Here is a 15636-nt window from a genome sequence, read left to right on the forward strand (position 1 = left end):
GAGCGTTAGAGGGATTTATTGGAGCTGTTAAAAGAAAGAGACAGCCTTGTTTGAGGGACAACCACATCCAGTCCCGTCCAGTCCAGAGTCCACTGCTGCTTTATAAGCTAGCAGGCTAATCAAGGCTAAATGGCTTTTTACAAGCTCAGAACTAATAAGAGGAGAGGGTAAAGCAGTTTATAGGGCATGGAGTGGCGAGTCAGGCTAGGAGTCTCAACGAGGTCTTTATAGACACAGGATGGTGATGGGGTTACAGGGAGGAGCTACAGAGGGTCAACTTCTCCCAGAGACCCGGTAGAGGACACTGGACCTCCTGCTACGATCAGTGTCCTTTAGAGGACTTCAAATCCTTGTGAGGACAATCCAACATCAGGGTGAAATGTTCCTCAGTTAGACGAGACATCACCAATAATTGAGCCCAACGAGTACTGGATTTTTCTGTTGGTTGGCTCGTCCACCACTTTGTTCAGGACTGGAATATTTACTTGATGGATTGCCATGAAAGTTTGTTCAGGCATTCAGAGGATGAAACTTACCAATGTTGGCAATCCACTGATTTTGTCTATAGTGACAAATATAGAATGGATTGCAATTAAATTTGTTACAGACATTCTTGTCCCCCTCAAGATGAATTGTTATAACGTTGTGATCCCTTAACTTTTCATCTAGCACCATTATTAAAGGTTTTAGAGTGGTCCTCTTAGAAATGGAAGAGAAATAACAGGGAATGTCTGATACATTAGTATCTCTTGTTAGAAGTTGTAAACTCTACAGATGTGTCACATGTCAGAGTTTTCAGAGACATTTTTTATGCTCTTAGACAAGTTTCATGAAAGAAGTTTAACTAAGATGATAATTAATTTGTCTCTGGCACAGAACAGTGGGTGAAAAATTCTGGTGATGGTCAGACAAACCTGAAATGTTTAATTTTAATTTAATCTTCAATTTATTTTAATGAGCTTGTTTGAAGATTGGAATCAAGGAGGTTAGATGTAAAAATATTCCAGTTGCATACAGCGAAAAAATGATTAACAGAACTCCAGCTTGTAGGAAATTAAGAAAGTCCATCCTTGTTTACATTCCCCTGTAGCTTCTGCTGTTTGAGGATGCAGCAAATGAAGCCATATCCTAGGACACACACACTCACACACACACACACACACACACACACACACACACAGCCACATATCGTTATCTTTTGCACTCACCCTCCTTTCCCTCTCTCTGCTTGCCCATCTCCATCCAGATCAATACCATAGATCAGCTAGCTATCAGGCTGCAAAATGACCACATCACCATAAACACACACACACTCTCCCTTTTTAACACACACACACATACACACCACTATTGCATCTCGCCACAGAATGAAAGGATGGCTATAATAAACACCGGCTGGCTTGTCCCGGCCTCGTCTCCCTGCACCAAATCATCATCATCATCATCATCTGCGTTGCGGTCTGTGCGTCGGCCGTATTGATTTAGTTATGGCTGCTTCATATGCTGTCGGACAGTGTTAAATGCACATTTTCTGTTATCATGCTACACATTAATCAGAGGCTGCTTAGAGGCAGGAAGAAAGGGAGGATTGTGAGCGTAATGAAGTGGGGGGGGGGGCTCAGAGGAGAGAGGGATGGAGGAAGGATGTGTGCGGAAAAAAGAGATGCAAAAACATAACAGAGGAGATGCAGAGGATGAAAGGTGAACGAGAGGTGTAAAAAAAAAAAAGACGACAGAGCATTTAAGTTAAAGTTGAGAACAGGGGAGATCTGAGGATGAAAAGGAGGTGGGAGTCGGAGGAATTGTTAAAAGATGGTGGGAAAGAGAGAGGGAGGGGGCCGGAGTTGTAAATCTGTTGTGAGATGGGGCCTTTGAGGATACAGCGGTGTTAAATAGAGGGATGTCATACTATATATTGGACAGAGAGGGAGAGTAAGAAAGGGTGGGGGGGGGGGCTTTAAAGATGCCCAACTGTGTATTGAGCTGCAGTGACAGAAGGTGATGATGAAGAGGTGTTCAATAGAAACATGTAATACTAGTGACAGAAAGAGCAGGTTTGCACAACAGAAAGGTCCATAATGTAACAGCAGTGAATGAAAATCTGTGAAGAATCGACACACTTGAATAAAAATTATATTCATTGGAGGATTAACCACATATTTAAATATAGCAGGATCACAGAATAATGTAATTGACTGTCAAGACTAAAGATATTAAAGGTCCAGTGTGTAAGATTTAGTGGCATCTAACAGAACAGGCTCGGCAGAAATGGAATATGATATTCATAAGTATGTTTTAATTAGTGTATAATCACCTGAAAATAAGAATCATCCTCATCCGTCCTTTATATCTACATAGGCAGCGGTTCTTCTTCTATTCTTCTGCCATGTTGCACCGCCATGTTTCTACAGTAGCCCAGAACAGACAGACAAACTAGACACTCTGCAACCTCACCACTAGATGCCACTAAATCTTACACACTGGTCCTTTAATATCAACCACCAAAAAGTTAGAGACTGTTGTTTTCATGAGATTCAGTCAATTCCTGTTGTTTTTATGTATCAGTGTAAACAAAGAACTTTTCAAAAATGACCGGGAAGAACTGGTTTGTAGGTCTTTTCAGCCTTTTAAGATTCATCAGACTTTCTCATTGGTGGCTGGTGAGGAGTTTCACTGTGTCATACCCATCTGTACGTCTTGTAATATGAGTAGTAAGCATTTCTCCCTCTCTCTTTCTTTTGCTTCCTCTCCCCCAGAGTAACGGAGGAGGAGTCCACGGCAACCACCATGGAGGCTCTGAAGGCTCGAATCAGAGAGCTGGAGAAGCAGATACTGAGAGGAGACCGATACAAGTGTCTCATCTGCATGGTGAGTATAAAACGTTATAAGGATTTCATCCGTCTCTCTGCACTTAAGGCCTTAAAGCCAGAAAGTGCTACGTATAAGACTTCTAAACGTTCATCAGCAGTGGTTGAAGGGACTGGCAGGTTGTGCTTGGGTTAGTAGTAGTAAATAATTTTCCAGAAAGCCTAGCAGCAAAGAGGATGTTGCTCTTTGCTCTGTTGAGCCTAATGAACAGCAGTGGAGCAGCCTGTCCCATGTCAGAAGCTTCTTCAGTATCCCACAGTTCACTGCACACTGAACAGTTTTTGGAAGGAGAGTTCAGGCGTTTCTTATCAGCTCATGGCCATGTTTAGCAGGTATTTGCATTGGGGAGGAGGTGCAGCTTCAGCCTGGTCCTCTACTTCTTTTGAAGGCTTCACACTCCCTCTGAGGATCTAGTCCCTGAAATAATCTAATCAAACTGATCACTCTCTGCTTCTCTAAAGGGATGCAATTCCCACTACACTCCCCCTAGCCCACTCTACTCAGATACTCTGTACTGTTCTTCAAGTAAAACTCCACACAGAGTGAATTACTGTGACCAGACTACAAATCTTGGTCTTCTAGTTTCCAGCTTTGGTTAACAGACAGCCATATTGAATAACGTTAAGTGTATTATGCTGTATGCTGGATAAGTGTGCATGTAGGAACTGTATGCATCTCATTTCCCTCAGCTTGTGGATACTTAAGCAGCTTTCTCACTGTTTGAGTGCAGGTAGTGTTGTGTTGCTGTCGTGTTGTGGAGGTCGCAGCTCCTGCATGGCTTTGCAAGTCAACTGAATGTGTGCTGGGATAAGAGACTGTTGTGCTTAAAGGTTGCGTTACCAACTGATTTGAAGCGCTTCATATGAGGAATACAGAACAGCCTCAAAACAGACAGGATTCTGACATATATTCAAATTAAAAAAATATATCCATGAACAGACAATGAAAGTAAAAGGTTAAATCTTGAAATGGGCAAAGCAGTATTGCAGTGTCAAGTGAGAAGATGCTCCTGTGCCCGAGCTTGTATTAATGATTGATTGGACTCACAGATCAATAATATAGGCCACATGTTCATCCTTGACAATATCATGCAGATATTGTCAATATTCATGTTCATCAGGCGCTTCAGATACAATTACACCTGCACCCCCCCCCTCCCATCACATGTGCGCCCCACTTTGTGTCAAGTACCCATCCTGTCATGGTTGAAGCTTGTGGACAGTGCAGCGTCGGCATCCTGTGCTCGTGTGTGTGTGTGTGTGTGTGTGTGTGTGAGGAGCGGGTAATTACCAACGCCTGTGCTTCCTAAAGGTCGCTGGGTGCCTGAGGTGACACAGAGGGCAAGGCACAGCAATCGATCACTCACCACCCCACGGACACACAGCTCTTCTCTGCTCATCTGTCACTGTCGCTCATCTCACACACACTCACACACACACACACACACAGGCACACAGAGGAACACAAATATGTGCACAACACTTACACACACACAAAGACTAATCTGTCTGTGTGTGTGTGTGTGTCATTAACTTGTCAGTGTGTGTGAACTTGAAGTCATCAGATTAATCTCACTAGTTTACAAGTAGCAGAAACATGTGGAAGCTCTCAGCAGTTACAGCTCAGTAACCGGGATACACTGACAAACGCCATCGCTCTCAAGTCTTTTTTTTTTTTCTGAAGGTTTTCTCAGAATTACCTTCATGGATCATAACTCTCCAATGTTCAGGTAGTCGTACATTAATGGAAAACAAGTGCTCTCCTGCCGAAGCAAACTTGGCTCAAGTTATTGTCGAGCTGCATGCGGTTCAGTCTCATCTGAAGATTTCTACCCCCATCTGCTGGTCGTTTTAGGCACGGTCACTTCTGAAAGTGATGATGATGCAGTTGCATTAGTTCATACGATTTAAGGCACAAAGAAAACTGTTAAAATTTGTAACACTGATGCTCGGCAAGACTACATGTGAAGTGACCAAGTAACTTATTTTTGTGTAGTGACCCCTTCAAACTTAGGTTTTCAGCTTATATTTTATAATAAAACTATCCAGGTTAATTATAGTCATCAGTATTACTTCTAGTTTATTTCTGCATTGACATTAAAGGCAGATACACTGGGAACTGTTGTTTTACATTTTGGATCACGGAAACAGAATTATACCATCTCCCCCTGACAAGAAAAATGCCTCATATCACTCTTCATAAAAACCTTTACACTATAATAACATTATGATTACAATTCACATCAGCATCATTGCAATAAATACCATACACACTCTCAGCAAATCTACCATAGCACATTTTTGTGTCAGTTGAAGTCACTGGATAAGGAAAGCGTTTAAATGTCATTACCTGCACCTCCAGTCCTAATGAAGTACTAATTAATCTGTGCACTTTGCAGCATCTATTGCATGAGATATCATGAGTAGATCCTGAGAGAAAAATACATTGCATACAGTGATATTCAGTGTGGTGTAGAATACAGCCTGAGTGACTCTTGTTGCTGTGTAAACAAGGGTTTCCTATTAATTTCAAGCAACTTAGCCAAGTCATCAAGTCATCATTGTTTTATGTGACAAAGTCAGTGTGAAGAGAGAAGTGTTTCCTCATCGCAGTTTGTTCATTGGCTGTCCGGCTGTCACGCTCTCACATCCGTGTGCGTGCGTGCGTGCGTGTGTGTGGGTCTGTGTGTTTGTCAACACGCGTGTTCATATTGCAGTGTGGGTGTATGCATGCGCGATCAGTACAAGCCCGCCTCTGTGATTAGCTGCCACCTTTGGGCCCCTCTCCTCTCCCACCCCCACCCCTCCCTTCCGCAGAGGAAGCCTGCTCTCCAGTCAGGCGCGGAGATCAAGAGGCTAGGGGCGTGGCCAGGGCCCCGGCCACTGGCCAATGAGGTCGGAGAGAGGCAGCCTAAGTCCCTCCCCCTCGGCCTGTACTGCCTGTACAGGGGCCTTGTGATTGGTGGCTACGGCAGCGGCATAAAGAGGCTCCTCCCACAGCCCCTACGGAGGGTAAGGCACCTCCCTCCCTCCTCCGCTCCTCTCCCCCCTCCCCTCCCCTCCCTCCTCCTCCCTCATCTCTGCGTTCTTTTCGAGAGGAAAAGAAACAAGACCGGGTTCATTCATGGCTTCCTCCCTCATCTTCTCCCCCCTGTGCCTGCTTCCCTCCGTCTCTGCTCGTTGCCTGCCTGATATCGTGACTGTGCGTGTGTGTGTGTGTGACCTGCAGGTTGCCGGTTCAGTTGCCCCCCCTCCCCCATGCTGCCTTGCTCAGTGACTCTGTGGCTGCTGGCTGTGTCGTTCAATGGTTGGTGGTTTGATGCTGTTGGTGGGTCAGGGAATGTACCGTGTTGTTATGTTTGTTGTTTACTAAGTGGCCTGGCATGCGCGTGCGTCCTGTGAACTCAGTGTCATTTCTTCTTCTCTTCTTTCTCCAGGACTCCTACACGATGCCGCTCACCTCCATCCAGTGCTGGCACGTCCATTGTGAAGAATGCTGGCTCAGGACTCTGGTACGCACCAACTCTCACACTTGTTCACACACACTTACTTCTCCGCGCTGTAGGGCAGCTCATGACATGCAGTTATTGCAGCCTCATTTCATAGTCAGTGAGTTTCTCTCTGTATCCGTGCCCCATAGGGAGGAACTAAAATGGAATATTCCCCAAATGACCTGTTCTTTCACTACACACACACACATGCGCACACACACACACACACAGTCCAGGGCAATGCAAACACTTTGACTCTGCAGTAGGGGAAAAGCTTAAATGGAATGGTCCCCAAAAGGCTTGTTAAAATGTTGGAATAAAGTGTTCAACCTTAACCTCCAATGAGGTTTACATAACGCCTTGGGTGTGCACACATGCGCACACACGCACGCACACACACACACACACTCAGGTCTTGTTGGTTATTAGTTAGTCTAATATATTCAGTAGTGTGTAATTATCTGGTGTTAATGTGGTAAATGGAGCGCAGAGAAAAACAGTGTTTCTGCTGCTGGGAGGATAAAACGTCTCCTCATTTGCTTTCTCTGATTTCTTTGCCGTTATCTCTCCTTTCTCACGCCTCCGTGACTTCCCTCTTTCCTCACCTCATCACTCTCTTTCTCCCGCAAGCTTCTTCCTTCTCACCTGCGTAGTTATAAACTCTTAAACACCGTCAGTTGCCAGTTTTGACACAAGCTGGGAAACAATTATCAAACCATTCCCCACCATTAGCTCCTCTTTACATTACACTTTAAATTAATAATACTCTCACAACCAAACTCAGAGAGAGAGAGGTGCATACATTAACATATACAATTAAAGAACCACGTTAAGAGCTAAATCTACATGGTGTCAGGTCCAATACTGAAAGTTGAAGCACAAATCTGTGTAATGTTTTAGTCAAATCCTCAGCTATGAAGCAGTGAATAAAAGGCAGCTGATAAATACAAAATATTCCAGTAATTAGTGTTTTATTAGCCACAGTAAAGCTGCATCACATGGATTTAGTGATGCAATGTTGGTCTCACAGTCTGCCTTGGAATAATGCTTCATAATAAGATATCCTAAAAACTAATAACCCCGTAGCATCTTGAGCTAACATAGCATGATAATATGCTATCTGTAAGCATCTTAACACGGTTGTTTACAGTAGTAGAGTACAGGCTGCCCTCTGACATGTTACGTTACATGAAAGCACATCGTTCTCTTAGATTCTGGATCAACTGCTCTCATATGGACATGTGGAAACTCAGCTGATTAGTTTCCACATGTTAAGGATTGCCGCCCTTATACCGGATTAATCGGGAATTTAGATGTGCTAATGTGTCTGGAACATGCATCCAATTTAAAATCAATACTGATTGATGAAGGATCTCATGTGGGCACAAACAGAACAGCAGTCTGTGCATGTTTTATAAATGAGGTTTGGGATTTCTTTCCTTTTTGTTTTCGCTTTTTACCAACAAATTTAAGAGACGCAGTAAGAAAACATTCTTGAATGAGGCCCATTGTTTCCATCAGCTATATACCTGTACACTGTGTGTGTGTGTGTGTGCGCGCGCGCGCACACACTCATGCACGCTGCCGTCACTGGTCTAATGAATGGGACACTAAACTCATAACCTGGAGACAGCTATAAAAGTGGGAGGGCCAAAACTGATCAAAGTAAATGCCTGGGAATCTAGTTAACGTCAGCCCAACCCCTCACCGCTTTAATGAGCCAGGCAGCTGGAGGCAGCGTGACGGGCACACACCCACGCACACTTAACGCCCACACTAAACAGAGCGCAGAGCTTCGACTCGCAAACAAACAACACAAACATTCCCCTCACACAGTGCAGGAATGAAAAATCATCTCAGATGCATATTTCTCTTTTATCACGGAGCATCACGGGAACGTGACAGGTGTCTCATCAGGGGAGGTTTAGAGACATCAGAGAATATCATGTTTTACAGGAATGGAGCATTAGATTCACATATTTATTTGGTTTTGCATTGAAAAAGTACCATAATATACCAAAACTCATGCATTGTAATCAAAGCTTGTATAGTAAAATCTCAAACCTACTGTATAAACTGTATTGTGAATTAATTTCAGACCATGAGTAGGATCCCAAATTCTTCTACTCATCCTCCCTCTCTCATCCTTTCTTCACCTCCACACTTTTCTTTCCCTTTCTTCAATCTCTTGAGACGTGAAGAGACAGTTTAGGGCACTCCGGAGCCAGAAATCCTCTTAGCGAGAGTGTGTGAGATCTGTCAGACCCTTCGACCACCCCAGTCCTCTTGTGTGTGTGTGTGTGCGTACGTGCGATGTGTGTATTCCCTCAGCCTATGCGGCCACTCCAAAGAGTTTATTCAGTGGCTTACAGGAAAAGAAGCCTATTAATCTTTTGGGGTCAGACGAGCCTGAACATTTGTAGTAGTCAGCGTGGATTTGGAAAGCACAAGCAGTCATGAGATCTCTTCATTCTGTCGCACACACGTTAAATATCACACACACTACGTTTCTGTGAGATGGACTAAACTCACATAGTCCACGTTTCACTCACCTTGTACACACATAACAGTGGACTGACTAAAGTCTCCACATACCAGAGAGATACTTTTGTGATGGTCAATTTATAAGCATGTAGCCCAAATATGTCTAACAGGTGACTTTTCAGAGGGGTGTAATATTTAGAATGACATGTCATTGAAGGGTTTTTTTATTTTTTTATTGTAATTACTAGCAAGGTTCCTATTTTGACATAAAAGAAGCAATAGCCACAGCTTCCTCTCCAAGTTAACTCCAGATGTACCGCTATACTTGAGTTATTTACATAATCTATTTTGACATTTATAGTTATTCATACATGTGTAGCCAATTGAGAATAAGCACAGTAAAAGCAGCTGGCAGGAACGCGCCTGCAGCCAGCAGTTATTAGCCAGCACAAGAAAAGAACGAGCCAACGAGCAAGCGGGAACGAGACAGAGAGGTGGAGGACAGTGGTAGAGACCACCCAGTCAGAACGTTGTTCTGCTGTCAGCCCTGTGTTGCATATTATCACCTGCTGCTTTACTGCAGATGGCATACTATCAAAGCAGAGCCGAGGGAGAGGAGGAGGAGAGCCGAGAGGGAAGGTTGCGAGATGGTATTCGGCAGCAAACAGGAGGGTTGAGATTAAGGAAAGACGAGGTGGTAGTTTTACTCACCTGTCAAACACCGGTAAACTGTCAGGAGACACATCATAATATAAACATGCAGCTTTTATACAGATCAGTTGTACTGCAGAGTGAATGATCTCGGTTCAGTGTGTGTTTCCTGCTAACAGCCAGATCCAATGTCATCCTGTAGGGCTACAACTACTGACTCTCCTGTCTGATTTACTGTAGTCTCTAAAGATCTGACATCTACGAAATGCTTGTTTAGTCCATTCAACAATCCAAAACCCCCATACTCAAGATATTGAATGTGCAAATGTATAAAAACAAGAAAAAGCTAAATCCTCACATTTCAGAAGCTAGAACCAGCAAGAATTTGCCATTTTTGCTTGATAATTTCATGAGTAGTAATAAAACTGTCAAAACTGTTGTCGGTTAATTTTTTGTCCGTCCACTAATCGAATAAATGAGGGATTGTGTCAACATGATAATAAAAATAATGAAAGTGAAATGAGTAGTTTTAAAATACTAACTGGCTGCTTTATATTGAATGGGCAGATATGAGAGTGGTATCAATCTTCTCATCTAATTCTCAGCAAGAAAGATCTTTCTCCAAAAAAATATCCAATTGTTCCTTTAATAACTCATGAAATTGCATTTATGAGTGATCCAGAAATCACCATGTTTTTCAACAACCAAGCTAACTGTTGTGTCTCCACCTGTTGTTCCTCACAGGGGAACAAGAAGCTGTGCCCGCAGTGCAACACCATCACCTCACCCGGAGACCTGAGGCGTGTCTACTTGTAAAGAGCACACCCCCCTTCCCCCCGTTTCTTCATCCTTCCAATCCATTCCTCCAACATCTTGGATTTCCTCTCCCCGATCGATCGTCATTTGTTTTTTCTTTTCTTGCGTCCCGGGTCGGTAGCCCCCCAAAAAACCTCCAAGAGCCCACGAAGACAAGACGGGCTGTCTTTGAGACTCTGGCTCTTTCGGGGGGGGTTGAAACTGGCTTGAATTAATGACTGGAGCAGCGCTCACCGGCCGTCTGGCTGGCTGCCTGACCACCCACAGAAAAAATGAAACATGCAGACACGCTGCAGTCCTGCAGGTCAACAGGCTTGATATGACTCCCTTTTACATACTGAAGGACTTTTATTCAGTGGAGAGCCTGATAAGACCCAGCTAAGCCCTGCTGAGACCTGGAAGCTTCACCCTGCTGGAGCTGGACCTAAAAGGAACTTCTTAATACAGAATCTAAAAACTGCTTTTCCCCCCCTTCTAGCTCTTGACATTTCAGTGGTGCTGGACAACGGGCTCTACCCTGATGACTTGACAGAAAGCTGCTTTTTGTTTGTTTTTCTTCCTATTCCTGGCAGAGAGAAAACTCTATCTTCATGCCCCTGTTGCTTAAGAGAATTAAAAAAAAAGGGCCTGTCCACTAAAACTGAGCTTTCAACCAAACTGAGAATAACCTCACCACCTTGAAAAGGAGTTTGACACTCCTCCTCCTCCTTCTCCTCCTCCTCCTCCTCCACCTCTTCTTCTCGCGAGCCCTCCTCTCCCATCCTCCCCTCCCCTCCTCCCTCTTTCGTGGTGTTCTAGTGAAGTAAACCAAAAGTCTCCCCCCCACCTCTTCCCAAAACGCAGTGCAAGCACATGTAATATAGTTCTATGTATGTTTACAATGTTGGGTGTAAATGACATAGAGTTCACACACACACACACACACATGTACACACATAACGCAAATACATGCACACACATTTACCATCAGCAGACACACACAGAAGTATATAATATCAAAGTCCTGTTTTTAGTTGGAAGGGTTTGGGAATGATGTTTGGGGGGGAAAAAATGGCTGGAATAAAAGAAGCCTTCTGTATTTTTAAAAAGAAGATCATTTGAAGATCCGTTGAGGTTTTATTTCACTGTACAGGAATAAAAAAATTAAGTAATAATAAACTACTCGAGACTAGATGGTCAAGATTTAGGTGGTGTAATTTTTCTGCAGAGTACCTTGAGAAACTATAGATCTGAACATGAAGCAAGGAGAGTTTTTTTTTTTTTGTTAGTTTTATCGAATGGAGAGATTCCTATTGCCCAAGACTTACTGCGAACTAGCAGAACGATGGAACTGCTCTTTAGTTGCAACAATGTCCAACTGAGCCTCTTCTTTTAACCTCCATCTGTGCTTCCTCTCAGTTGGGAGTAACAACATGCTCAGATCATAGTCTAGACACTTTTTATTTTACCCCTACATGTCTCAAAAGAAAGCTTTTTCCATTGTTCTCATACTGCTATGCTGCAAAAAGGTCCCAAAATGGCAACCCCCGAAGGGCAGATTCTTTCTGACTATAATAGACAAGATGGATGGCCAAGACTGAACTGGCAACCTCCAGACCCGCAACATCCCCCCATCCTCCTCCCCTCCTCCCCCCTCCCTTCCCTCTACGGCAGCAGCAGCCAAGGTGGTGGTGTGCTTTGTGTTTGTAAAACTATGTATTCTGTGACGTCTGTATTGTTGTAAGAAATGCTGAAAAAAAAAAAGAAAAAATAAAACTTCTCAAATATCACGAGTGGTCCTGTTCACAAAACCTGGGCGGTAAAATAAGACATAGTGAAGAAAACTGTTCCTATGTTCACTGAAAAAAAAGGTGAGGAAGATGGCCTTAATGCAAAAGAGACACATTCTGTTCATGTGCATTTTCATCTCAGTGTCAGTAGTGTTCGCTCTCTCAAAGGGACTTTTTTTACATCTGAAGTTGAACATCTCCATCCACTGTGAAATAATGTAAAAAGCCCAGAGTTGAAACATTCACCTTTTGTTTTCAGAGAGAAATAAACGGGGTCTGGGATCCTTCTTCATGACAAGACGAATAATTCTGGGGCGAGTAAGGCATGAGTTGATCAGCTGCGATGGCTGAGCTCATCTATATTGATGAACCTTTCATTTTTTTAGCTTTCTTCCCTTTGGTTTTAGCTCATTATCTAGCTGCACATCCTGGTAGAGTAACACTCAACAGGATAAACAGGATGTGGTGCTACGCTGTTGCTTTCACGGTGTGATTCCTCCAACCCTCGGTTGATTCGAACCTGCCCCAAAGATGACAAATTGCACAAGAGGATTGTGTCAGAACTAATTTGTGTCTTGTATATTCTTGGAAATGGTACATGTCTTTCCCGTTTGTAAACTACATTTGACATTAATTAAATGATTGTAAATCTCAATTAGCCCCCTTGGCTTTTCTTGTTTCTATTCCCCTTATCGCTGTCAATGCATGTGTGCCAAGGAAACATTTCACTGTTATTTTACAGTTATTCTGCTTCAGAGGTCTTTGGGAGTCTGAGCTAATGTTTGTACTGGTAGCTTATGTCATTCCTCCATTATTGCTTTCACTTTTAAATCTAATGCAACTCCTCAAAGGAACTGGGATGCCTGAAAAATATTGCAGCCTAATAAAGCAGCTGTTCAGCCACCCTCTTTAGCTACCGGGAACAAAGACAATGCAGCACACGTGGGTGTAAGTCATGTCAAGTCAAGTGGGACACAATATAGAGATTAGAAAAAGTTTGAGCAACGTAAAGGGGGACAGCCGCTTTACACATCAAAGTTTGTTAACAGGTGTTGGGGAGTACAACTGCATATGTGAAAATGTTTTATAACGCCTTTTGTGACTCCAGACTATGGAGGCCAAGAACGGCCATGCTTGCAATTTTTTTTTTTTTTTTTAATGCCGTTATCCTGAGATCACAAGTTAATCAACCCATTATCATGGAAGAAAACAAAAGGTTGTTTCCTCTTATTACTTAAAATGTTCATCAGAGATCAAGAGTGACATGCCAGTATGACAACTTGACAACTGTAGCAGCCATAGACTGTAAAAAATATCTACTTAGCCACCGTGATGTCAGCCGTTGGTTTCTGAAGAGCGGTTTTGAAGCTCAAAGTGGGCGGCTCCAGCTGTTGCCATCTTGGCAGTGCCTGACTCCACCTAACTCCCAGCTAATCCAAAATGTGCAAAGAAGTGTAGCTGAGGTGGGCCGAATGAAGCCTGGTTGCTGAAACTAGTCACCTAGCAGCTAGCGACCTGTCACTCAAAGCGGCCATGTCCTTAATTATGCATAACTTTACAGTTTAATAAAATTTAAAGGTGTTATAAAAAAATTCACTCCCTGTACAATTGTCATGAAAGGGGGAGTAAGCTATAGAGACCAAGTGGTTTTTGTACCAGGCTGTAAACATGTTTATTTCTGTTGTAAAGTTGGGTATTTTAACATGGAGGTCTATGGGGATTGACTTGCTTTTGGAGCCAGACTCAAGTGGACATTAAAGGAACTGCAGTTTTTGGTACTTCCGCATTGTCTTCATTTTTTAGTCCCAGAGGTTGCCACTTGTTAGCAACTGATTTAAGCTGAAAATGTCAAATCAATGTCAACCATTATCAGGCTGTACTTCAATCAACCCCATCAACTAGAGCTCCAGCAGTAGGCTGCATAGTTTATGTTGGGCCTGCCACTGTTGTTCCTCAATGGCGTGACGATGTGTAAAGCCAACACCTGTGCTCTCGTCCACTTCAATATAATATTAGGAATTCTTTTTGGGATAGGGCTATTCTTGATCAGCATAACCCATCCAACCACATAAACATGATGTTTTCATTAGCCTGAGGCGGAGCTGTCCAGGCCAATGTGGTGCTGATGAGGATAATGTTCACACGCACGTTTGTTTTCCTTTCCCTCCACATCCAACTACAATGACTACTTGGGGTCAAATGTAGCTACAGCTTTCTTGACTCCAAGCCAATTTGGCCGTGAATATGTATTTGTCCTGTCAGTTATGTGAAGCGCAATGTCAGTGTCTATTTTCTCCATCACCAATGGCTGACGAGACACGTTGTTTAAACTCTTACTAGTTAGGCCTAAAAGGAGGTGTAAGTCCCCTTTAACTAGAGAGTAAGCATTTGCTAAGGTGTTGGAGTTAAATGTGAATCCATAGTGAAAAAAAAACTTCCACACATTTAAGCCAAGATTTCTGCCTTCAACAAAATGCATAGCATATTCTCCATGAGTTGCATATTTAACAAGGTTGATGATATTTTATATACTTCATGTGGTGGAATGACTGAAGCTGTATAAGCAGGTGACAGTCCAAATTGGTTACCACTACCTCAGTATTGCCTGTGCCAAAACATTAGCATGATTTCCAGACTGGAGACCAAGGTTGGACCACCCGACCAGGCAAAATGGGCAACTGCCCCAGGTTCCCCAAAAACCCCAGGTTCACTGCATGTCACATGGTTTTGGTAATGTGATTGAAAGTTTATTGGGGTTTTGACTGGCTTAAGTGTAATATCAGTTAAGGTGGGTCCTGCATTAATAGCTAATCTCGTGGCCCTGTCTTATAAAGGGGCTCTTTGTCAAAATCTAGTTCAATTCTACATTGTGCTCACATAGAGCATTCTCAAATAATGTGTTTTACCACAAGCTAACTGACACAGAGAAAACATGAGGCCAGGTGGTACTTGCACAAGAGTTCTGGTTGTGCTCTGGTCATATAATGCCATTTATAGTCAGCTGTGTGTTCTCTGACAGGGTACATTCACATTGCACAGAGTGCAGATGGTGGGGATGGGGTTTAATAAGTGCAAATCTTTGCCCACATACAATTTTAAAGCTAAACCTCTTATTGAAATGAAAAGTGTTTTGTACCCATCTATTTTTGTTCAGTGTCTATCCAAGCAGAATCCTATAAGAGATATTTGGTCTTACCACTACTCAGGGAACACAGCGCTTTGTAGAAGATGCTGCCATGCTAAAAGCCTGTCTTCCATGAGGTTAAATAACCACATGTATATGTGTTAGATCATTGTCAGAGTGAGTCATTAAAGAGACAAATGTTGTCAGATGCTAATAAAGTTTTACTGAAAGAGAGGAAGCGGGGTTGCAAGGTCTGTGGTTTTCCTGTGGAATTGGGCTACTTTTGAAGTGTTGCTGTGGGTTGAATTTTTTGTCTGCTCGTTGGGTAAGACCTATTTTGCATGCGAATTACATGAATAATATCTACAAATAAAAATCCATATTTTGAATGAAATCATTTACTTATACCCAAATCCTACCAAACTGACTCCAGA

General features: G+C 43.0%; 1 protein-coding gene across 6 annotated transcripts in view; it reads left to right on the forward strand.

The window, feature by feature from the left end:
- The window catches only part of rnf220a (ring finger protein 220a), a 258798-nt gene extending 246065 nt beyond the window's left edge, over positions 1-12733 (forward strand). For 4 of the 6 annotated variants that reach the window (XM_067605013.1, XM_067605012.1, XM_067605015.1 and 1 more), the window contains 4 exons: positions 2757-2868; positions 5685-5879; positions 6305-6379; positions 10238-12733. In XM_067605013.1, coding sequence (XP_067461114.1) covers positions 2757-2868; positions 5685-5879; positions 6305-6379; positions 10238-10309 — 454 coding nt within the window. In that variant the 3' untranslated portion in view covers positions 10310-12733. The remainder of the gene's footprint in view (positions 1-2756; positions 2869-5684; positions 5880-6304; positions 6380-10237) is intronic. The other 2 variants (XM_067605016.1, XM_067605017.1) reach the window with 1 other exon arrangement.
- The last annotated feature ends 2903 nt before the right edge of the window (positions 12734-15636 follow it).

The sequence above is a fragment of the Thunnus thynnus genome, chromosome 12, assembly GCF_963924715.1.
Source record: "Thunnus thynnus chromosome 12, fThuThy2.1, whole genome shotgun sequence".
Lineage (NCBI taxonomy): Eukaryota > Metazoa > Chordata > Actinopteri > Scombriformes > Scombridae > Thunnus > Thunnus thynnus.